This window comes from Muscardinus avellanarius, assembly GCF_963383645.1.
Source record: "Muscardinus avellanarius genome assembly, chromosome: 12".
NCBI lineage: Eukaryota > Metazoa > Chordata > Mammalia > Rodentia > Gliridae > Muscardinus > Muscardinus avellanarius.
In genome coordinates, this window is record NC_137798.1 from 36,790,909 (window position 1) to 36,814,663 (window position 23,755).

The window sequence follows — 23,755 nt, forward strand, 5'->3', positions numbered from 1 at the left end:
AAGAAAGAAAAGAAAGAAAGAAAGAAAGAAAGAAAGAAAGAAAGAAAGAAAGAAAGAAAGAGCTGGGGTTGTAGCTCAGAGGTCGACCGCCCCTGGGTTTAGTTCAGAGGAGTGAGGACCAATGTTATTATCAGACAACATTTTATTTACTTCTGGTTCATCTATAGAATGAGCTTAATATGATTGAGAAATTAAACCTTGCCTTTCTGTTGTTCTGTTATCCTCTAGGTTCGTCACAGCCGTCCCTTGCTATAACCTTTAAACTCCATTTGGAAAAACACTGGCCAGGAAAAAAAAAATGATAAAATTTTTCCTTATGGTGAATAAACAAGGTCAGACCCGACTTTCTAAGTACTACGAACATGTGGCGATTAATAAGCGCACAGTGCTGGAGACGGAGGTCATCAAGAGCTGCCTGTCCCGATCGAGTGAACAAGTGAGTTTCTGAGGCTCTTTTCTCTCTGCCGTCACCTCAGCCTTGGCACGTCGGTTGATGCTTGGGCCCAACGGCCTTCATTTTCTCTGAACTATAATCCTTCAACAGCCATTAGGGAAAATAAGTAATGACTTGCAATGAAGACCAAAGGAAGATAGCTCTCTTTTCGTCTCCTTTTTATTGCCTTCTTTCTTTCGTTTTAGGGGTGGTTCTGGGGATGGAACCCAGGGGCATTCTGCTTCTGAGCTACATCCCCAGCGCTATTTTATTTATTTGGAAACATGATCTCGCTAGGTTGCTGAGAACCTCGCTAAGTTGCTGAGGTTGGCTTTGAACCTACGATCTTTCTGCCTCAGCCTCCCAAGAACCGAAATTACAGGAATGTGATACTACTCCCACCATCTATGTTTCTGTAAGAATAAAAACAAAGAAACCAGGAATAGTCTTTTTTTTTTTTTTTGGTATTGGGGATTGAATCCAATCTAGGAGTATTCTGCCTCTAAGCTACACCAGCCCATTTGTATGTGTTTGTTGTTGGTGGGGGGTGATACTAGGGATAGAGCCCGGGGACATTCTACCTGTGAGCCGACTCTCCAGCCCTATTTTTTAATTTTTTGTTCGGAAACAGGGTTCTCACTAAATTGCAGAGGGCCTCACTAAATTGCTTAGGCTAGCCACAAACCTGCAATCCTCCTGTCTCAGCCTTCCAAGCATTATACCACCACACCCTATTTATGTATTTATTTGTATACTTGGGATTGAACCAGGGGCATTCTACACCCGAGCTACACCCCTAGCCCTATTTTTTATTTTTTATTTTGAAACATGGTTTTACTAAGTAGCAAAGGGCCTCCTCACGAAGTAGCTGAGGCTGACTTTGAACCTGCGATCCTCCTTCTCATCCTGCCAAGTACTAGGATTACAAGTGTGCACCACTATGTCTGGCTTTTTTTTTTTTTAGTTTGAAATAGGGTCTCATTAAGTTGCTGAGGTCTAGCCTCAAACTTGTGATCCTCCAGTTTTAGCCTCCCAAGTACTAGGATTACAGGCGTGTATCACCACGCCCAGCAGGTCAGGGTATTTGTCTCAGTATACCATGGAAGTGGTAGCTAAATTTACTCCAGCTCATAGACATAAACTTCTTTTTTTATTCGTATGAATTCAGCCCTTGGAACTCTGGGGAGTGCCTGTAGCAGGTGGCATTCTCCACGCCAAAGAATGAAGGTCAGAGGGCTGGTGTGGAGGTGGTATACTCAAAACCCACTTCATGCCAAAGGATAATGATACGATTCTCTTGTGGGGGACAGTCATCTTCTGCTTTTGTAAATAACTACCAACAAAGTACTAGAACTAGTGATTTAAAAACAAACTTGATTTGAACGTATTATGTAGATGGGAGAAATGAAAGTTAAAAGTTCATATAAAAGAACAACTCTCTCCACCCTGTTAAAATGTGGAGGTTAGATAAAAATAGTAGAATAATAGCCAGGCGTGGTGGCACACGCTTGTAATCCCCGCGCTTGGGAGGCCGAGACAGGAGGATCGCGCAGGTTCGAAGCCAGCCTCAGCTACTTAGTGAGGCTCTCAGCAACTTAGTGAGACCCTGTTTCCAAAAATAGGTCTGGGAGTATAGCCCGGAGGTAGAAAGCCTCTGGGTTCCACCCCAGTACCACACACAAAAAAAATAGTAGAATAATAAGTAGAAAGTGTGTGTGTGTGTGTGTGTGTGTGTGTGTGTGTGTGTGTGTGTGTACACATGCGCGTGACGCTGGGCATCAAACCCAGGACTTTGTGCATGCTAAGCACATACTCTACCACTGAACTACACCCTAGCCCATAAATAGAAGTTTTAAAAACTGAATCTGTTTTGACAAAGAACTTTTCCTCGAGGATTATTTAATCCAAATCCTAAATGTCAGATCCATTGGGAATCACTCAACCAGTGGGGCAAAATCAGAAAGCTCGTCCAAGTCATCCATTCACGTTCCCAGTTCTCCGTTTCACTGCGTGTGTAGGGAGGCTGCCTGTGGGAAGCACTAGGTCATAAAACACATCCGTGCTCAGAAGTTACATGTCATAAGTACATCTTCCTTGGCTTCTAAGTGGATTTTCCAATTGGAACTTCTCAGTGCTCCTCTTTGAATTACTACTTGGGTCTGACATGGCACACTGCTTTGTTTTGTCAGATGGAAACAGTAAAGAGCCACATGACTAGCCGCTTGCTAGATAGAAGTAAAGGTAAACACCCTGAGAAGCATTCCTCTTTAACTCTTTTTTTTTTTTTTTTTTTTTTTGCGGTTCTGGGGATGGAATTCAGGGGCCTTCTACCTCCAGGCTATACTCCCAGACCTATTTTATTCTTTATTTGGAAACATGATCTCACTAAGTTGCTAAGAGACTCACTTAGTAGCTGAGGCTGGATCGAACCTGTGCGATCCTCCTGTCTCAGCCTCCCAAGCACTAGGATTACAAGCGTGCGCCACCATGCGCGGCTCCTGCTTGACTCTTGATACAGCATACAGGCTCGCCACAATTGCAAACATCATTTTCACTTATACTTTACCGTTTGACATACACCTTCAGACTGAATATTCTGTTAGATATTGTTGAAGCATTCTAAATTATTTTAGATTTTTTTTTTTTTTTTGCAGTTCTGGGGATGGAACCCAGGGGCATTTGACCTCCGAGCTACAACCCCTGCCTTGTTTTTTATTCTTTATTTTGAAACAGGGTCTCATTAAATTGCGGAGGGCCTCACTGAGTAGCTGAGGATGTCCATGCACCACGATCCTCCTGTCTCAGCCTCCCGAATGCTGGGATTAAAAGTGTGCGCCACCATGCCCAGCTATTTTAGACTTTAAAAGGAACCCACTGGGCTTCTGGCATAACCAGGTACCAGACTATCATAATATCAGCTTAATTTTTATTTTATTCATAAAGGTCCTTTGGCTGGGCGTGGTGGCACACGCTTGTAATCCCAGCATTTGGGAGGCTGAGACAGGAGGATCACAGTTCGTCGCCAGCCTCAGCTACTTAGTGAGGCCATTTACAACTCAGTGAGATCCTGTTTCAAAATAAAGAATAAAAACTAGGGCTGGAGTATTGCTCGAAGGTAGAATGCCCCTGGGTTCTATCTCTGGTACCGCAAAAAAAATAAAATGAAATAAAGGTGCTTTGATAATTTTTGTAACCTCAGAAACTCCTAAGAGACTTTGAAAAATGTTCCTCAGTTCTTTCAATTTAGCTGCATTTCCTTGAAAGACCCAAATGAGCAGAAATCATGTTGGCCCTAAAGTAAGCCAAAAGTTATAGAATGGTCCTAGCGTGTATTACATTTATCCTAATTTTAAATAAGCGCCTCAGATACCTCCACTTTATAGGCTGTTAAATGGTATTTCTCATGGAAGAATTTTCATAATCAAATTTCATCATCAATTTCCCAGGTACAGTGGTACACACCTGTCATCCCAGTACTCGGGAGGCTGAGACAGGAGGATCACAGATTCGAGAGCTGCCTCAGCAATTTAGTGAGGCTGTGTTCAAAACTTAAAAAGGGCTAAGGATATAGAGGTAAAATGCCCCTGGATCCAATCTCCAGTACTACAAAGAAAAAGGAAAATGACAAAACAAACCCCAACTTGCAACTTCATTCCCAGGTGTATCTGGGCCTCAGAGAACAACGTATCCCAGTGCAGATACCCATCCAGTTCACACACCCATCCAGTTCACACTTAGTCACTGTGGTGTTGCACGCTCTGACGGGCGCAGGATTAGACATGCCTTCCCACTGTCCAATCCTGCCCACCTACTGCCCTCCTATGACCCTCTGCGTGGTGGCTTTAGAAGAGAAATGAACGAGCCGGGCGTGGCAGCGCACGCGTGTAATCCCAGCATTCGGGAGGCTGAGACAGGAGGATCATGGTTCACCGACAGCCTCAGCTACTTTAGTGAGGCCCTCTGCAACTCAGTGAGACCCTGTTTCAAAATAAAGAATAAAAAATAGGGTTGGAAGTGTAGCTCGGAGGTAGAATGCCCCTGGGTTCTAGCCATCCCCACTACTGCAAAAAAGAAAAAAGAAAAGAAAAAGGAAATAAAGAAAAGATGAATGAGAAGGGAGGTTTGGTTTTACTTATTTATTTATTTTTGGTGCTGGGGATTGAACTCAGGAGTGTTCTACCTCCAAACTACATCCCTAGCCCTTTTTATTTTTTATTTTGAGACAAGTATCACCAAGTTGCTAGGGGTCTTATTAAGTTACTGATGTTGGTCTAGAACCTGTGATCCTCCTGTCTCAGCCTCCCAAGTAGAGGGATTACAAGTGTGTGCCACCACGCCTGGCTTGTTAGATGATTCATACATTGATTCCGTTCATGCACCTAGGGAAAATATAAATATGTACTACACTATTTGTATTGGCTCCTCAGTGACTATTAACTAGTACAGAACTGAGCAGATGTATTTCCTTCCCAAGAATCCATGAGTAAGTGAAAAGAAGAAAATCATCGTCATTGGGGCCGGGATGTAGCTCAGTGGCAAAGCGCCTGCTTTGCAGGTGTGGAGCTCTGGGTTCGCTCCCCAGTTCCAAAAAAAAGAAAGAAAAGAACAGAAAAGAAAGAAAGAAAGGAAGGAAGGAAGGAAGGAAGGAAGGAAGGAAGGAAGGAAGAAAAAAAATCATCGTTGTCATTGTGTCTACATAATTTCACATCAGAGGTAATTTAAAATGTGGAATAGCCAGGCGTGGTGCTGCACGCTTGTAATCCCCACACTTGGGAGGCTGAGACAGGAGGATTGCATAGGTTCGAAGCCAGCCTCAGCTACTTAGTGAGGCTCTGAGCAACTTAGTGAGACCCTATTTCCAAATCAGATATAAAAAATAGGTCTGGGAGTATAGCCCGGAAGTAGAATAAGCCCCTGGGTTCCACCCCCAGTACCACCAAAAATAAAAATTAAAATAAATAAATAAATAAAATGTGGAGTAGACTGCCAGGAATGGTGGCGCACACTTGTAATCCTCGTACTTGGGAGGCTGAAACAGAAGGATCGCACAGGTTCGAAGCCAGCCTCAGCTACTTAGTGAGGCTCTCAGCAACTTAGTGAGAACTTGTTTCCAAATAAAGTATGAAATAGGTCTGGGAGTATAGCCTGGAGGTATAAAGCCCCTGGGTTCCACCTTCAGTACCAAAAAAATAAATAAATAAAATAAAATGTGGAGTAGAGCCGGGCGTGGTGGTGGACACTTGTAAATCTCAGTACATGGGAGGCTGAGACAGGAGGATGGCAGGCTCAGGTACTTAAGGAGGCCCTCTGCAACTTAGTGAGATCCTGTTTCAAAATAAGTCTGAGAGTGTAGCTCAGAGGTAGAACATCCCTGGATTCAATCTCCAGTGTCAAAACAGAAAAACAAAACAACAACACAAAACCCCACTGATTTGACATTAGCTTTGCCTGCTGGTTTCCACATCAAGGAAGAAGAGGAACGAGGGGGTATTTGTGAGACCCCTGCTGAGTGCTCAGATCCCCCCTCCAGAGGCGGCCACTCATTCCCCTGAGTGTCCTGGGAAGAACAAAAAGGCCACCTCACACACAAATGTTCTTTATTTCTAGAATAGCCTGGCAGAAACGCAAACCTAAAGATTATACATTTTGAAGAAACGTCTCTGTCCACCAAAGATATTAACGTGAATTAATTGTTTCATCTAGTGCTCTTTCATTGAATATAAGGATTTTAAGCTCATCTACCGGCAGTATGCAGCTCTCTTCATTGTGGTTGGAGTTAACGACTCTGAGGTAAGATGCCAGAAGGGCCTGTGGAAAATGCCAGAAGCTTAGGGGTAATAGTCTGATTTTTATTCCTACCAAAACTGATGTTTTCTTCCTACTTGCCTCCCTAAGAATTATTATGACTTGTTTGAAGGACCTTGGTTTCTTTTCTCTTTATTTTTTCATTTTTCTTTTCTTTTTCTGGTATTGGAGAACCCAGGGCCTTGAGCATACTGGACAAGAACTCTACTTCTGAGTTACACCCCCAGCCCTTTAGTTTGGGGAGGGGGAGGTACTGGGGATTGAACCCAGGAACATTCTATCTCTGAGCTACCCTCCCAGCCCTTTTTGTTATCGAGAGTCTCTATACCTTGCTGAGGCTGTCCTTGAACCTGCAATCTTCTTGTCTCAGACTCTCAAGTACTGAGATTACAAACAGGCACCACCAGGCCCAGCTTGTTTGTTTCTTTCTGTGGTCCTGAGGATTGAATCCAGGGGCATTCTGCTTCTGATCTACACCCCCAGTCTATTTATTTATTTATTACTTATGTAGTAGTACTAGAGATTGAAGCCAAGGCCCCATCCTATTTTTATTTATTTTGAAACAGTCTCACCAAGTTGCAGAAGGCCCCCATTGCTGAGGCTGGCCAGCCAACTAATGATCCTCCCATCGCATCCTCTCAAGTTCTGGGATTACAAGCCTGTGCCACCACGCCCGGCTCTAGTTTTTATTTTGAAACAGGGTCTTTCTGAGTTCCTGGGAGCCTTGCTAGGTTGCTAAGGTTGGCCTAAAGCCTATGATCCTTCTGTCTCAGCCTCCCAAGTACTGGGATTATAGGCATGCACCACTAGGCCTGGCTAAAACACTGGACTCTGATTCATCATGGATGTGTGGCCAGATTCATCATGGATGAAAATTAAACTTAAGGGTTTCCTACATTTTGTTAGTTAATAAGCACCATTCAAATAAGTAATAGGAACTATTCTGAATGTCTGTCAGTGGGACATTCCCATGATCCATCCCTAAGCCATCTGCTCTGAACTGTGGAACTCACTGGGTATTTCTGTGTCTCATTTACAGGGGGCCGTGCTGAAATTCATTGTACCCTTCTTTTATTTCAGAACGAGATGGCTATTTATGAATTCATCCATAATTTTGTAGAAGTGTTAGACGAGTACTTCAGCCGAGTGGTAAGTCCATTGGCTAAAAAGTGGGTTTCTTCTTCAGCCCAGTTTTCTAGAAATTTGGTCACTTTGAGGACAGATCAAGATTGTGTGTTAAGAGAGAGTTTTAAGCCGGGCGTGGTGGCGCACGCTTGTAATCCCCGCGCTTGGGAGGCGGAGACAGGAGGATCGCACTGGTTCGGAGCCAGCCTTGCTGGTTTAGGAGACCCTGTTTCCACATAAAAATGTTAAAAAAAAAATAGGTCTGGGAGTGTAGCCCGTGGGAGTGTATCCTGGAGGTAGAAGGGCTTCCAGGAACCCCAGTACCACCAAAAAAAGTTTAATTAATTAATTAATTAATTAAAAAAAGAAATACATGAGCTCCTTTCTAGCTATCCTTGTTTTTAAAATTCAGTAACAACTGGGCGTGGTGGCGTATGCTTGTAATCCCAGCATTTGGGAGGCTGAGACTGGAGGATCGCGGTTCGCGGACAGCCTCAGCTATTTAGAGAGGCCCTCTGCAACTCAGTGAGACCCTGTTTCAAAATAAAGAATAAAAAATATGTAGCTCGGAGGTCGAATGCCCCTGGGTTCCATCCCCAGACTCGCAAAAAAAAAAAAGGTAAAAAGACTAGAAAGGAACTATTTCCAAACTCCTTCAGGGACACCTGGCCTGTCTTCATTGCCTTGGCGTGCCATTCTCAAAGTCCATCTCCTAGACCTCTTTTCTTTTTTTTTTTAGTGGCACTAGGGATGGAACCCAGGAGCATTCTACCTCTAAGCTATACTGCCAACCCTATTTTTATTCTTTTTTTTTTTTTTTATGGGTCTGGGGATGAAACCCAGGGGCATTCGTCCTTCAAGCTACACCTCCTGCCCTGTTTTTTATTCTTTATTTTGAAACAGGGTCTCACTAAGTTGCAGAGGGCCTCACTAAGTAGCTAGGCGGTCCACGAACGACGATCCTCTGGTCTCAGCCTCCCGAATGTTAGGACTACAAGCGTGCGCCACCATGCCCGGCTTTATTCTTTCTTTTGGAAACAGGATCTTACTAAGTTGCTGAGGCAGGCTGTGATCCTTCGGTCTCAGCCTCCCAAGTACTGAGATTACAAGTGTTCACCACCTTTCCCAGTTTAGAAATCAGATTCTCCTGAGTTGGATGTGGTGGCCCACACCTGTAATCACCGTACTAGGGAGGGTGAAACAGGATTGCAGGTTTGAGACCAGCCTAAGCAATGCAGCAAAACTCTCAGCAACTCAGTGAGACACTGTTTAAAAACAAAAGATAAAAAATGGCTGGGGAGAACCGGGCGTGGTGGCGCATGCTTGTAATACCAGCATTTGGGAGGCGGAGACAGGAGGATCGTGGTTCACAGACAGCCTTAGCTACTTAGTGAAGCCCTTCGCAACTCAGTGAGACCCTGTTTCAAATCAAAGAATAAATAATAGAGCTGGGATGTCACTTGGAGGTAGAATGCCCCTGGGTTCTATCCCCGGTACCGAAAAAACAAATCTATCTCTGTGTTGATTGCCCAGAGAGAGCCCAGACCAACACTGTGCACCAAACTTTCAGCAGAGGTAGAATGTTTCATGTCTGTGCCATCCAGTGTGATAGGTGCTGGCCATATTTGGCTCTTGAGCCCTGGAAATGTGATTAGTGCAACTAAGGAACTAAGGTTGAAACTTTATTTAGTAACTAATTTAAATTTAAGTCATCACCTCAGGCTGGTGGTTACCATACTGAACAGGCAGCTCTGGCTTCTGCTCAGCTCGGAAGACCACTCCACAGTTAGGCATGCCAGCTGCAAGTCAGGGTTTGCGATTCAGAGCTGGCCACCATTAGCCAAGTTAAGGTGACACCCACCCAGAAGAACATCTTGTCCCCAAACAACAGCATCTTAAAGCTAGGAGAGTTAAAAAAAAAATAGATTCAAGTATCTCATTGCTAACATTTAAAAAAATTATTATTATTATATTCAGTAACTAAAAATAAAATAGCACATTGCTGAAGTACAGCTGTAATTTGAGGGAGCGAGTCAGGAACCACATAAACCACAGAAGCAAAGATGAGAATTTCACTTTAAGTAGGGTGACTGTGCAGGCCTTGGACCGAACCAGGGATGACCTGGTTTAGGATCATCACGTAGCAAGAAGAGGAAGACGGGAGAAAACTATGGGGAGGAAGAGAAGATCGTCCCACTCGGATAGAGAGCCTTGTCACTGAAGATGTATTTTTAGGCTTGCAAATTTCAGCATGCTTTCTGGGCTATTTTTTACCATAGAGAGTTCCCAGACCTTCAGTTTGGAGCTCTGCCGCGTGCTGTCTGGCTGAGAGAAGCATCTCAACATCATCACAGCTTCAAAACCCAGAGTGCCAGGAGGCGGGGCTTGCAGCTGAGGAGGTGGCGGGTGTCCCCGCTGTGTGGGACAGACCAGAAGTGCTGGGACTTCTTTCTGTTCCCTGGTTTCACCCTCTCTGTTTCATTACATAAATATCTACTTTCATTGAAGACAAATCTTAAAATATACATAAACAGAAAGAAGAGGAGGGTGGAGATAGGCCAATGTACATTTGCCCAGACCCATAGATTGTAAGCTCCAGATCAAACCCTAATGTAAACCGTGGGCTCTGTGTGACAGCCGCGTGTGTGAGACCCTGTTTCAAAATAAAAAAACAGGGCAGGAAGTGTAGCTCGGAGGTTAAATGCCCCTGGGTTCCATCCCCAGACACACACACACACACACACACACACACACACACACACACACACATCAAGCGGGGTCCTTGGTTTACATGACAGAAATGAATTTCATCAGGAACTAGTCAAGGGACAATGCAGGCCATCTCTGAGAGGAGAGAGAGATAGACAGACAGACATTTGGGTTAGCATGTTCCTTTTTTTTTTTTTTTTTTTTTTTTTGGTGGTACTGGGGTGGAACCCAGAGGCTTTCTACCTCCGGGCTATCCTCCCAGACCTATTTTATATTTTATTTGGAAACAGGGTCTCGCTAAGTTGCTGAGAGCCTCACTAAGTAGCTGAGGCTGGCTTCGAACTTGTGCGATCCTCCTGTCTCAGTCTCCCACGCGCGGGGATTACAGGCGTGCGCCACCATGCCCGGCATGTCCCTTCTTTTAAAGGAAACTTTGTAAATGGTGAGCATCTGGGGTTCCTGGGGTGGTATCAGCCTAATGAGTTTCTTTTTTTGTTGGTGGAGCACAGAGGAGGTGACAGTGGTCTGTCTGGCTCTTCTCAGAATCCTCAAATTGACGTTATCTAGGTGATGGACAGTGCCAGGGCTGTGCCCATATAATTGGGCGTTGAACATTTTCTTTCTCTGGCTTTCTTTTGATCAATCTAAAAATACATTCTGCATGCTAACAAAACATAGGCACCAATTAACTGGATTTAGAGTTTTCTAAAACTTATTGGACCTTTTAGGAATTCAGGCCATAGGTAGGCATGGTGGAGCACTCCTGTAATCCCAGTATTGGGGAGGCTGAGACAGGAGATCACAGGTTCAAAATCAGGCTAACCAACTCAATGAGACCCAGTTTAAAAGTAAAAAATAAGCCGGGTGTCGTGGCGCACACTTGTAATCCCAGCATTTGGGAAGCTGAGTCCAGAGGATCATGGTTCGTGGCCAGCCTCAACTACTTAGTGAGGCCCTTTGCAACTCAGTGAGACCCGGTTTCAAAATAAAGAATAAAAAATAGGGCTGGGGTATAGCTCGGAGGTAGAATGCCCCTGGGTTCCATTCCCAGTATCACAAAAAAATAAATAAAAATATAAATAAAAAATAAGATAGGGCTGGTGTAATAAAAAGATAGAATGCTCCTGGATTCAGTACCCAGCATCACGAAAAAAAAAAAAAAAAATTAGGCCTGGAGTAGAACTGGCCTTGGAGGTAAGGGTGTTCTTGGAGTTTTTAGATTTAAAGAAACAAGGCCAGGCATGGTGCATGCTGTAATCCCAGCATTGGGAGGCTGAGACAGGAAGATCATAGTTCACAGGAAGCCTCAGCTTCTTAGTGAAGCCCTTTGCAGCTCAATGAGATCCTATTTCAAAATAAAGAATAAAAAATGGGGCTGGAGGTATAGCTGAAGGTAGAGTGCAACTGGGTTCAATCCCCAGTATAAATCAATCAATCAATCAATCAATCAATCTACCATCCCGTTTTCCTCCCCTACTTGTCTCCTATTTTATTTCTTCTATCCTACCTCTTTTTTGAAGCCAGAATGGCAATTTAGCAAGACCCTGTTTCAAAACCAAATAAAATAGGGCTGGGGCCGTAACTCAGTGGTAAAACCCTGCTCTGGGTTCAATCCCCAGTGCCACCAAAAAACAAACAAACAAACAAACAAACAAAAGCATTTTTTCTAAGTGGAGAAAGGACTGTTGATGAGCCTTTCACTTACTGCTAACTACTGCTAGATAAATTTTCTTTCAGACTTTACATAGCTATATAACTATTAATCTGTCTGTATACATATGTACTTAAAATAATACTTCACCTACTTGTCTCTAGATATCCGTGGGGGATTTGTTTTAGGATACCTGCACACCCGTGGGTACCACACTCCCCAGATGCTCAAGTTCCTTAGGTTAAATGGCGTGCTATTTGCATATGACCTACACACATTCTCCCACGCACTTCATTTCTAAGTTACGTTTAGTACACAATACAATGGACATAGTTTTTATTCTTTATTATTTGGTGAATGATGACGGGAGGGGCAGTTGGGGAGTTTGTACATGCTCAGTACAGACATTTTTTTCTCCCAAATATTTTATATCTGCATTTGGTTGAATTAATGCATATAGAACCCATGGATACAGAGAGCTGACTGTGTATCATTTTATAACTTTTTTGGGGGAGAGGGGTAGCATTAAACCCAAGGGCATTCTACCTCCAAGTTATGCCCACAGCCCTATTTTTATTTTTTATTTTGAAACAAGAGTCTCACTAAGTTGCAGAGGGCCTCACTGAGTAGCTGAGACTGGCCTCAAACCTGGTGATCCTCCTGTCTCAGCCTGCCATGTACTGAGATCCCAGGCGTGTGCCACCTCACCCAGTTAGCAATTTTTTCTTCTTATAGTCCACCCTCAACTCGGAGCTTCCTGCGCTGGGGCTTCTGCGTGCGTTGCGGCAGCCTCTCGGCTGCTTCGAGGCCTGCGGGCAGAGGGCTTGCTGCCTGAGCTCAGAGCGTCCAGTCCCTGGGTCTCTTTCTCACAAACACATTCTTTTTCTCTTTTCCAGAGTGAACTAGATGTATCCTTTTTCAGTACTGTTTTCCACAGCGTGTGGCAAAGCACAGTCTAGTTCTAATCAGGTAAGTGTCACGGGGCAGGAAAGCGGTTCAACAGAATCCAGAATACCAGGGTCGACACAGCTGGGACAAGACAGCCCCAGTGCACGTGGGGGACATCACCCCATCCCACCCTTCTTACAAAGACAATTCATTTTAAGACTTTAAAAAAATTTTTTTTTCTTCTCAGACAAGGCAGTGCTGTGGTAGTAGCTAATGACTACTGTATATGAACTTCTTTTAAGCATATAGAATGGACTTTGTTCAAAATTATATAACACAAGCCGGGAGTGGTGGCTCATGCTTGTAATCCCAGCACTTGGGAGGCTGAGTCAGGAGGTTCTGGGTTCGCGGGCAGCCTCAGCTCTTACTTAATGAGGCGCTTGTAACTCAGTGAGACCCTGCTTCAAAATAAAGACTAAAAAATAGGGCTGGGGGTGTAGCTCGGATGTAGAATGCTTCTGGCTTCCATCCCCAATACCACAAAAAAAATTATATAACACAATAAAAAACTGCTGGGTTTTTAGGGATCCAGTACCCTTCTCATGATCAAAAGAAGGCCTTCAGGGTTGAAAACTGGGAAAATAAAGAATTGCATGGCTTGCTGGGCATGGTGGCACATGCTTGTAATCCCAGCATTTGGGAGGCTGTGACCGGAGGTTCGCGGACAGCCTCAGCTACTTAGTGAGGCCCTCTGCAACTCAGTGAGACACGGTTTCAAAATAAAGAATAAAAAATAGGGCAGGGGGTATAGCTCAGAGGTCAAATGCCCCTGGGTTCCATCCCCAGACCCATACACACAAAAATAATTGCATGGTTTGCATTCATTTCCCCCCCCCCTTTTTTTTTTCAGTATTGGGGATGAAACTCAGGGGCATTCTACCTCCAAGCTATACCCTGTGCCCCATTTTTCACTCTTCCTTTCTTTATATTTATTTATTTATTTATTTATTTATTTATTTATTTTTTTTTTTTTTTTTTTTTTTGCGGGTCTGGGGATGGAACCAGGGGCGTTTGACTTCCAAGCTACAGCCCCTGCCCTATTTTTTATTCTTTATTTTGAAACCAGGTCTCGCTGAGTTGCAGAGGGCCTCACTAAGTAGCTGTGGCTGACCACAAATCTGTGATTTTATTGTCTCAGTCTCCCAAGTACTGGGATTACAAGTGTGCATCACCACTCCCAGCTTATTTACTTTAAAAACTTGCCTACCAGCAAGGATTGGTATGGTACGTACCTGTTATCCCAGTACTTGGAAAGCTGAGAGAAGAAGATCACAGGTTCCAGGCCAGCCTCAGCAACTTAAACCCTGTTTCAAAATAAAAAATAAGAAAGGGCCAGGCATGGTGGCGCACACTTGTAATTCCCGCACTTGGGAGGCGGAGACATGAGGATCACGCAGGTTCTAAGCCAGCCGCGCTGGCTTAAGAGACCCTGTTTCCAAATTTAAAAAACGTATAAAATAGGTCTGGGAGTGTAGCCCGGAGGTAGAAGGGTTTCCAGGAATCCCAGTACCACCAAAAATAAAAAAAAATAAAAAAATTTTTAAGGGTTGGATGTGTAGCTTGGTGATAGAATCAACCTGGGTTCTAACAAACAAAACAAACAAACAAAAAAAAAAAATCCAGCCAGCAGAGCATGGTGGCGCACACTTGTAATCCCAGCATTTGGGAGGCAGAGACAAGAGGATCACGGTTCAAGGACAGCCTCAGCTACTTAGTGAGGCCCTTTGAAATTCAGTGAGACCCTGTTTCAAAATAAAGAATAAAGAGCCGGGGGCGTGGTGGCACAGGCTTGTAATCCTGCACTTGGGAGGTGGAGACAGGAGGATCGCACAGGTTCAAAGCCAGCCTCAGCTACTTAGTGAGGCTCTCAGCAACTTAGTGAGACCCTGTTTCCAAATAAAATATAAAAAATAGGTCTGGGAGTATAGCCCAGAGGTAGAAAGCCCCTGGGTTCCACCCCCCAGTACCACCAAAACAAACAAACAAAAAAATTAAATAAAGAATAAAAAGTAGGGCTAGGCATGTAACTCAGAGGTAGAATGCCCCTGGGTTCCATCCCCAGTACCCAAAAAAAAAAAAAAAAAAAAAAAAATTCTGCCTACGACTTGATAAGTCCTTTGAGAACACACCAGGCAAGTCCTTTGAGAACACACCAGGCCTGGATCTAAAATAGTAACATTAATTGTTTAGTGATGTATATTAAATATACTTAAGAGTATAATATATTATAGATTATAACTAATGTTTATGTGTACACATGCATATACATATATTTGTGTGTGTGTATATAAATTAGATACCTATGCCCAGAACAAGTATGTTTTTAACAACTTGATATTTTGGGTAAATGACCGTTACCTATTACTATTTTTTCTTTTTCTTTTATTTTTTATAATGTTGCTATTGATAGGAAATACCATACTGTTGACAAAATCCATCTAGTGTTTGGAAGCCTCTAATAAACTGGGGAAAAACGGAGTGCCCTCTAGTGGTAAGTGGCCTAAACCTCCAATTACTTTAACCTAGGAAACCCAAGACCAGGATCAATATATATTAGTGTGTGTGTGTGTGTGTGTGTGTGTGCGTGTGCGCTATTGGCGATTGAACCTAGGGGCATACTACCTCTGAGCTACACCCCCAACCCTATTCTATTCTTTATTTGGAAACAGGGTCTCGATAGGTTATTGAGAACCTCACTAAGTAGCTGAGGCTGGCCTCGAACCTGCAATCTTCCTGTCTCAGCCCACCAAGTACTGGGATTACAAGCGTGTGCCACCACACTAACATCCTATCTTAACTAAGCTATTGAAAGCAATTCAAGATAAATGTTTTCCCACTTGTTCAGGGGAATAAAAAAAACCAAACACCTTTTTATTTGAAAAGCTACCAGAAAGATGGCAAAGGATAATAGACACACTGCTGGGAGTACAGAAACTTTTTTTTTTGCGGGTCTGGGGATGGAACCCAGGGGCATTTGACCTCTGAGCTACATCCCTTGCGCTATTTTTTTTTTAATTCTTTGTTTTGAAACAGGGCAGGGTCTGAGTTGCAAAGGCCCTCACTAACTAGCTGAGGCTGTCCTTGAACTGCGATCCTCCTGTCTCAGCCTCCCAGTGCTGAGATTCCAAGCCTGTGCCACCACACCTGGCTTGCACTTTTTATTTTGAAACAGGGCTTGCCAGGTTGCTGAGGGCTTCGCTAAAGTGCTGAGGCCAGTTGCAAACCTGCGATCCTCCTGTCTCAGCCTTCCAAGCACTGGGATAACAGGTGTGGGTCATCACACCTGACCCCTCCCTTCCTGTCTGACCAAGTTAGGTATTTACTCTCAAGGGGCACATATACGAAAAATAATACTTTTATTGATACAATTTTATTATATTTCATGGTGAGATTCAAAGTGATGCAATGAGTGCCTGTCTGCCTTTGGTATATTTGTTGGCATTATTTCTCTCTCTCTCTCTCTCTCTCTCTCTCTCGCTCTCTCGCTCTCGCTCTCTCTCTCTCTCTCTCTCTCTCTCTCTCTCTTTTTTTTTTTTTTTGGTGGTACTGGGGATAGAACCCAGGGGCCTTCAACCTCTGGGTTATACCCACAACCCTATTCCTATTTTACTTTTATTTTGAAACAGGGTCACCTGGGCATGGTGGTTTACACTTGTAATCCCAGTACTCGGGAGGCTGGGGCAGGAGGAATGCAGATTCAAAGCCTTGACAGCTTAGCGAGGCTCTCGGCAACTTAGAGACCTTGTTTCCTAGTAAGAAGTAAAATTGGACTGGAGCTTTAAATTGGAGGTAGAATGCCTTTGGATTCAATTTCCAGTGTCACCAAAAAAAAAAAGAGGATCTCATGTTCAAAACTAGCCTCAACGACTTATAGAGGCTCCCATCAACTTAGTGAGACCCTGCCTGGCTTATCTGTTGGCATCCTTAAAAGGTTACTTGGAGGCTGAGACAGGAGGATTGTGGTTCACGGTCAGCCTCAGCTACGTGGTGAGGCCCTCTGCAGCTTAGTAAAGCCCTGTTTCAAAATAAAGAATAAAAAATAAAGGTTAACACACACACATACACACACACACACACACACACACACACACACACACACACACTAAAAACCCATGACTTTCCTCTACTTCATACATTGTTGGTCTTTGCTATCCCTGGTCCGATTCCAGTTTGGCTGGCACATGCCTAGAAGTGCCAGTACTTGGGCGACAGATGCTGGAGGATTGCAGGTTCAAGGACAACCTCAGCAACTTAACTATCACCTGTCCAAAGGACTTCTCAGACCAATTACGTGGCACAGGGGAGCGTGTAGAGGCTCAGCTGCAGTTTCCTGCTCCCTCTGGGTGGGGCCACACATCCCGCCTCACTGCTCTGCAGCTGGAGCCGGGACTGAGAAGCAGCCAGCACTGTTCTGTCCAGAAGCTGCCAGAGCTTCACCTTGGAAGACCGACAGCAGGCAACTGCCATAATGCAGCCAGGAGCTCCTTTTGCCAACACTCAACGCACATAAGCTCTGTGTTTGCTCAGGCTTCAGGAAACCTTCCTCATCAGCCCACACAGAGCAGGCATGATTGAAAGCTTGATTTTGGTACAGCAACAGGAAAGAGAGTTTAAAAACTCCCGAAATTAGCCGGGCGTGGTGGCTCACACTTCTAACTCTAGCGCTGGGGAGGCTGAGAAAGGAGGATCACGCAGGTTCGAAGCCAGCCTCAGCTACTTGGTGAGGCTCCCTGCAACTTAGTGAGACCCTGTTTCCAAATAAAATATAAAATAGGTCTGGGAACATAGCCCGGGGGGGGGGGGTAGAAAAGCCCCTGGGTTCCACCCACAGTAACACAAAACAAACAAAATCTCCCGAAACTCCCAAGAAGCCCCTTATGAGCAATCTCTTTCTCCAGAAACTTTCCCACCCCGGTGCCTTTTAAGGACAGGGGAGTTTCTCAGGACCGCAGGGTTCGACTGTGAGAAGTGCGGTGCGCCATCTCCCTGCTATGGGCCTTGCTCTACTTCCAGTAAGACTAGCATTGCTGAGCGTGACAGATGGGATTTAAAAAAGAAATGACCCAAGCACAAGAAATCAGGACAGAAATTCTGGATGGTTGAAAACCCTTCCGTTCCAGTCGGCGGAGCCCTCTGGTGGTAGTGTCAGGGGGCAGGCTGCCCCCTGGGGACCACGCAAAGCAATGACCTAAATCATTCACTCTGAGTAGGCTCCCTGAGCCTCACCACCCCCACCCCGCCAGCCCGCCCCAAACCTGGGCTGAAATGTTGCTGGGGGGCTCCTGAGGGTTGGTAAATATCATGTGTTGGTAAATAGCGGGACAAGGAGTGCACAGCTCGACAACAGGAACAGATTTATTTGGGGATAAATCTGGGAGGAGGCCCCTGACTGGGAGAAAGAGTCCACGAGAGTCAGGGGCCCCTGCCTTACAGACTAGTGGCTTTTTATGGGGCATTAGGAGGGAGGGATAGTTACACAGTTGTGGCTTTTCCCCATCTGTAGTCTTGACAGGGGGCTGGACAGATAGGTTTTTGGGCTGGGGCTGGGAGATGGTTAGGGCTATTTTACTGCCACTGCTGGGGTTCTTTGTTCTCTGCTTCCTCCAGCCAGGCCTCACAGACAGACCCCACAGTGCCCACACTGAGGCCTCTTTCTTTGTGGAAAGTTCACCCATCATACAGCTTGGGAGACTGACTTAAGACTTCAAATTCCATGAACTAAGATTCCTGGGGGGGGGGGAGTACTGGGTATTTTTTATTTTTCTTCTTTTTTGTGGTAGTGGAACCCAGGAGCTTTCTGCCTCAGGGCTGCACTCCCAGACCTATTTTATATTTTATTTGGAAACAGGGTCTCACTAAGTTGCTGAGAACCTCACTAAGTAGCTGAGGCTGGCTTCAAACCTATGCAATCTTCCTGTCTCAGCCTCCCAAGTGCTGGGATTTCAAGCGTGTGACACCACGCCCAGCTTTATTCTTTATTTTTGAAACAGGGTCTCACTGAGTTGCAAGGGGCCTCACTAAGTAGCTGAGGCTGTCTGAGAACCATAATCTTCCTGTCTCCTCCTGTTACCCCTTTCCTGCTAGTTATTGCTAATTAGGGGAAGCATCTGGTTTTTATTTTCTGTGATATTTCTCTGTGCATGCCGCACTGCAAGTTTCAATCCCAATCTTAACGGCCCCAGTAGTGGCCTGGCCACCCAGAGGACTCTGATCCCGACCTCGCTGGCTCCAGCACTAGCCTTGCCTCATGGGAAGCCCCGATTCTGGCCTCACTGGCCTCACTGGCCTCCTCACCGGCCTAACCCCTCGGCTGGCTCCAATCCTGACCTCGGAGGCCCCAGCACCGGCTTTGCCTCATGGCAGGCTCCGATCCCGGCCTCACTGGCCCCGGCACAGGTCTAACCCCTCGGCAAGGCTCCGATCCTGTCCTCGGAGGTCCCAGCACCGGCCTTGCCTCACGGCAGGCTCCAGTGGGATTACAAGTTTGTGTCACTACATCCAGCTCCCTAACCACTTCTTGGCTGCCCTCTGCCTTCCTGGCCCCCCAAATATATAGGGTGTCTAGACATCCCAGAACCTGCTGCTAGGACCTGTGGAGTCCTCTCCATCCCCAACTCCAAACTAGAGTCAAGAATAGTAAATAAGAGGCCAGGTATGGTGGTAAGTGCCTGTAATCTCAGTACTTGGAAGGTTGAGACAGGAAGATGGCAGGTTCAAAGCCAGCCCCAGCAATCGAGGCCCTCAGCAACTTAGTGAGACCTTTATTTAAAATAAAAAAATAAGGCTGGTGGTATAGCTTGGAGGTAAAATGCACTTGAGATTAGTCCTGGAGATTGCGTGCGCGCATGCACGCTCTCTCTCTCTCTCTCTCACACACACACACACACACACACACACACACACAAATAATAATAATAATAATAATAATAATAATAAATAATTAATAAAGAGGTAGTCAGAGAAGGTAGCAGGGGTGTCCCACATACATGCATGGGAATAGAAGCCAGGATCAAGCTGACATCCTTATTTATAATCTGTGTCCCACCACCCCACACAAATACAGGATAGGCCTGGAATCCGCAATGTTTTCCTAATTTTATTTTATTTTATTTATTCATTTATTTTTGTGGTACTGGGGATGGAACCTGGGGCATTCTGCCTCTGAGCTACACCACCAGCCCTATTTTTCATTCTTTATTTTGAAACAGGGTCTCACTGAGTTACAAAGGGCCTCACTAAGTAGCTGAGGCTGTCCGTGAATTGTAATCCTCTGGTCTTAGCCTCTGGAATGCTGGATTACAAGCGTGCACCACCACACTCGACTTTATTTATATTTAAAAATGTAATATTAATTTATTTTGTGGTACTGGGAATTGAATCTAGGGGTATTCTGCCTCTGAGATGCACACCTATCCCCCCCACCTTTTTTATGGTACTGGGTATGGAACTCTGGGGCTTTCTACCTCTGAGCTACACTCCCAGACCTATTTTATATTTTATTTGGAAACAGGGTCTCACTAAGTTCTGGAGAGCCTCACTAAGTAGCTGAGGCTGGCTTCGGACCTGTGTGATCCTCCTGTCTCAAGTTTCCAAATACTGTGATTATAAAAGTTCATCACCACGCCCGACTCCCTTTTTTTTTTTTTTTTTTTTTTTTTTTTTTTTTTTTTTTTTAATACAGAGTCTCCCTAAGTTGCCCAGCCTGGCCTGTTTCTTGATTAAAAAACCTTTTATTCTGACATGGGGGTACACGCCTTATAATCCCAGTATTTAGGAGGCTGAGGCAGGAGGATTACAGATTTGAAGCCAACACACAGTATTAATGAAACCCTGTTTCAAAATAGAAAGTAAAATAGGGCTTAGGAGCTGGGCATAGTTGTTCACACTTGTATTCCTAGTACTGGGAGTATGAGACAGGAGGATTGCAGTTTTGAGGCCAGCCTCAGCAACCTAGCAAGACCCTGTTTCAAAGCAAAAACAAAAAGGCCTTGAGCGTATGTTCAGAGGTAGAATTCCCCTGGGAGCAACCCTGAGCATCAATATAAAAATAAAATTTAAAAAATCCCGCAACTTTTAGAACATTCCTGTTTATGTTTTAGAAACACTGAAAGGTACCAGGTGTGGTGGCGCACGCTTGTAATCCCAGTACTTGGGAGGCTGAGACAGGAGGATCGTGGTTCGCAGACAGCCTTAGCTACTTAGTGAGGCCCTCTGCAACTCAGTGAGACCCTGTTTCAAAATAAAGAATAAAAAATAGGAATAGGGGTGTCGCTCAAAGGTAGAATGCCCCTGGGTTTCATCCCTGGTATTGAAAAAAAAAAAAAAAAGAAAAGAAAAAAGGGGAAAAGAAAAGAAAGAATGAAGCGACAAAGAAAGGGACTTCCTTTGAGGCATGCTGAAACGTTCGACTGCGTCAAGAATGGCTCAGTATTACCAGAAGTCAGCATCTTCTTCTCACTAAAGGTTGCATTAGAGTCATAGGAACTCTTGTACTTCAGAACTGGAAGAAACCTATTCAATTATCAGGTTGAACCTCACTTTTTTTTGTTTATTTAATTTTTTTTTCCAGGCATGGTGGTACACGCTTATAATCCCAGTACTAGTGTTAGGGTCTGAGAGTCACCCCCTTACCCAAATAACGAAGGACACACCAAGGTTGCAACTCACAAGCAGAGTTTATAGTGCTGCAGCTCTCACTGGCATGCCAGGGTCGAGACTCCTTCACTAGCTTGACTGTCAGTAGAGGAATTGCCCAGCAGCTACCAGAGGGAGCCTCTGGCCGAGCTAGCGTTCAGCCTCAGTAGACAGCAAGGAAAGTGGTCGGAGCTCGACCCTGAGCACACTTCAGGCTCTATTTTTATAGCCCCTGGAGGGGTGGTTACACACGTCACAGCCCGCCAAAAGGTAGGATATAACCAATCAGATAAAAAGGTAAACAAGTACAACCAATAATTTCAAAAGAAAGCACACACACACTTGAATTACAGCAAATAGTCTTAAATGACAGCCTTTCTACGTCACTGCCCGCCAAAGAGTGACTTTCTCTTTCATGCTTGGTTACTATGGCAACCTTCAGCTCGGTCCCTGAGTACTGACCGTTTGAGGAGCCCTCCGGGTGCTTCCTTGAGATAAAGTTGCGGTGAGCTTGGGCCTCACTTCCAAGAAAAATAGCTTCATTCCCTAAATTACTTTATACTATTTTAAAATATCTCAAACTTTAAAAAACAATTCTTAACATCAAGAATTTTGAAAAACCAGTCTATCCTTAAAATAATTTCTAATAGTAACCTAGGTTTTTAAATTAAAACAACTTTTAACATTAAGGTAGCTGGGACATAAGCAAGCAGTTTCACAGAAGCCAGAACTCAGGCAGTTATCATAAGCAGGAACTTACAAGTTGTACTTTATATTGGCAAGTGGGGTTACCGAAGCAGAGACTCACAGTTTTATTCTAGGTTAATTCTTCACATTTTAATTTTATCAGGAGAGGGGAATGTTTCCTTACAGTACTCTCACATGTTTTTGTTACTCTCTTACTTCTACAAGGGTCCTATTTTAATTCTAATATCCTGCTTTCTTATTTCTAGTAGATTCCCTATACTAGTATTGTCAATATCTTAGATTCTTCTTCCTGCATTCCTTCACTAGGGAGGCTGAGACAGGAGGATCCTAGGTTCAAGGACAGCCTCAGTCAGTAGTGAGGCTCTTATCAACTTAGTGCGATCCTGTTTAAAAAAAAAAAAAAAAAGGCTGGGGGTGTAACTCGGAAGTACAATGCCCTGGGTTCCATCCTCAGTAACAACCCTGTGATTGAACTCAACTAAATTAATACATTTTAGAAAATTACTAGTCATCTGAAGTCGACAGGGTCAGTTTTGTCTCTGAGGAAACATTTGCTTCATTAACAAAAGATGACACTGCCAGGTGAGGCCATGCCTGGGATCCCAGCATGGGTGAGAGAGGAGACAGGTGCAGGGCCAGCAGCACACAGTAACTTAGTGAGGCCCTGGTTCCAAATAGAAAATAAAATAGGGCTGGGTGGATGGCTCAGAGGTAGAATGCCCCTGGGTCAGTTTCTAGCACCCCACACATGCATGTGTCCGATACAACGCCCCAACAGGAACAGAGGACTGCTATAAGACAGCCTCCGGGACTGTGCAGGACCTTCACATGATAGTATTCTTTTATTCTTTTTATAGTGTTCAACTTTTTGTGGAAACGTGAATACAGGCCCTTGGTAGCTTTTCTTTTGATCTTTCTTTCTCTCTCTTTCTTTCCTTTCTTTCTTTCTTTTTTTCTTTTCTTTTCTTTCTTTTTTTTTTGTGGTACTGGGGTTCCTGGAAGCCCTTCTACCTCCGGGCTACACTCCCAGACCTGTTTTTATATATTTTTGAAACAGGGTCTCTTACGCCAGCGCGGCTGGCTTCGAACCTGTACGATCCTCCTGTCTCCGCCTCCCAAGCGCGGGGATTACAAGCGTGCGCCACCACGCCCGGCTCTTTCTTTCTTTTTCTTTCTTTCTTTCTTTTCTTTTTTTTTTTTTTTTTTGCGCAGTACTGGGTATAGAACCCAGGGGCATTCTACCTCTGAGCTCCACCCCCAGCCCTATTTTTTGTTCTTTATTTTGAAACAGGATCTCACTGAGTTGCAAAGGGCCTCGCTAAGTAGCTGAGGCTGTCCTCAAACTGTGATTTTCCTGTCTCAGCCTCCCAAATGCTGGGATTACAAGCGCGCACCACCACACCTGGCTCCTTGGTAGCTTTTCTGCTTTCATGGGAAATTGAATTATAGTGTAAATAATAAGAAATATGTCTTCCCCCTGCCACCACTGTATTTACTGTATTAAAGAATTTTGCAAGCCGGGCGTGGTGGTGCATGCTTGTAATCCCAGCATTCGGGAGGCTGAGACCTGAGAATCGTGGTTCCCGGACAGCCTCAGCTACTTAGTGAGGCCCTCTGAAATTCAGTGAGACTGGTTCCAAAATAAAGAATAAAAAATAGGGCAGGAGGTGTAGATCGGAGGTTGAATGTCCCTGGGTTCCACCCCCAAACCCGCAAAAAAAAAAAAAAAATTTGCAAGCCAG

General features: G+C 44.5%; 1 protein-coding gene across 1 annotated transcript in view; it reads left to right on the forward strand.

The window, feature by feature from the left end:
* Nucleotides 1-298: 298 nt before the first annotated feature.
* AP4S1 (adaptor related protein complex 4 subunit sigma 1) overlaps nucleotides 299-23,755 on the forward strand; it is a gene marked incomplete at both ends in the record, with an annotated part of 28,967 nt that continues 5,510 nt past the window's right edge. Inside the window, 4 exons of the mRNA XM_080708005.1 lie at nucleotides 299-436; nucleotides 6,137-6,223; nucleotides 7,319-7,387; nucleotides 12,620-12,631. Coding sequence (XP_080564131.1) covers nucleotides 299-436; nucleotides 6,137-6,223; nucleotides 7,319-7,387; nucleotides 12,620-12,631 — 306 coding nt within the window. The remainder of the gene's footprint in view (nucleotides 437-6,136; nucleotides 6,224-7,318; nucleotides 7,388-12,619; nucleotides 12,632-23,755) is intronic.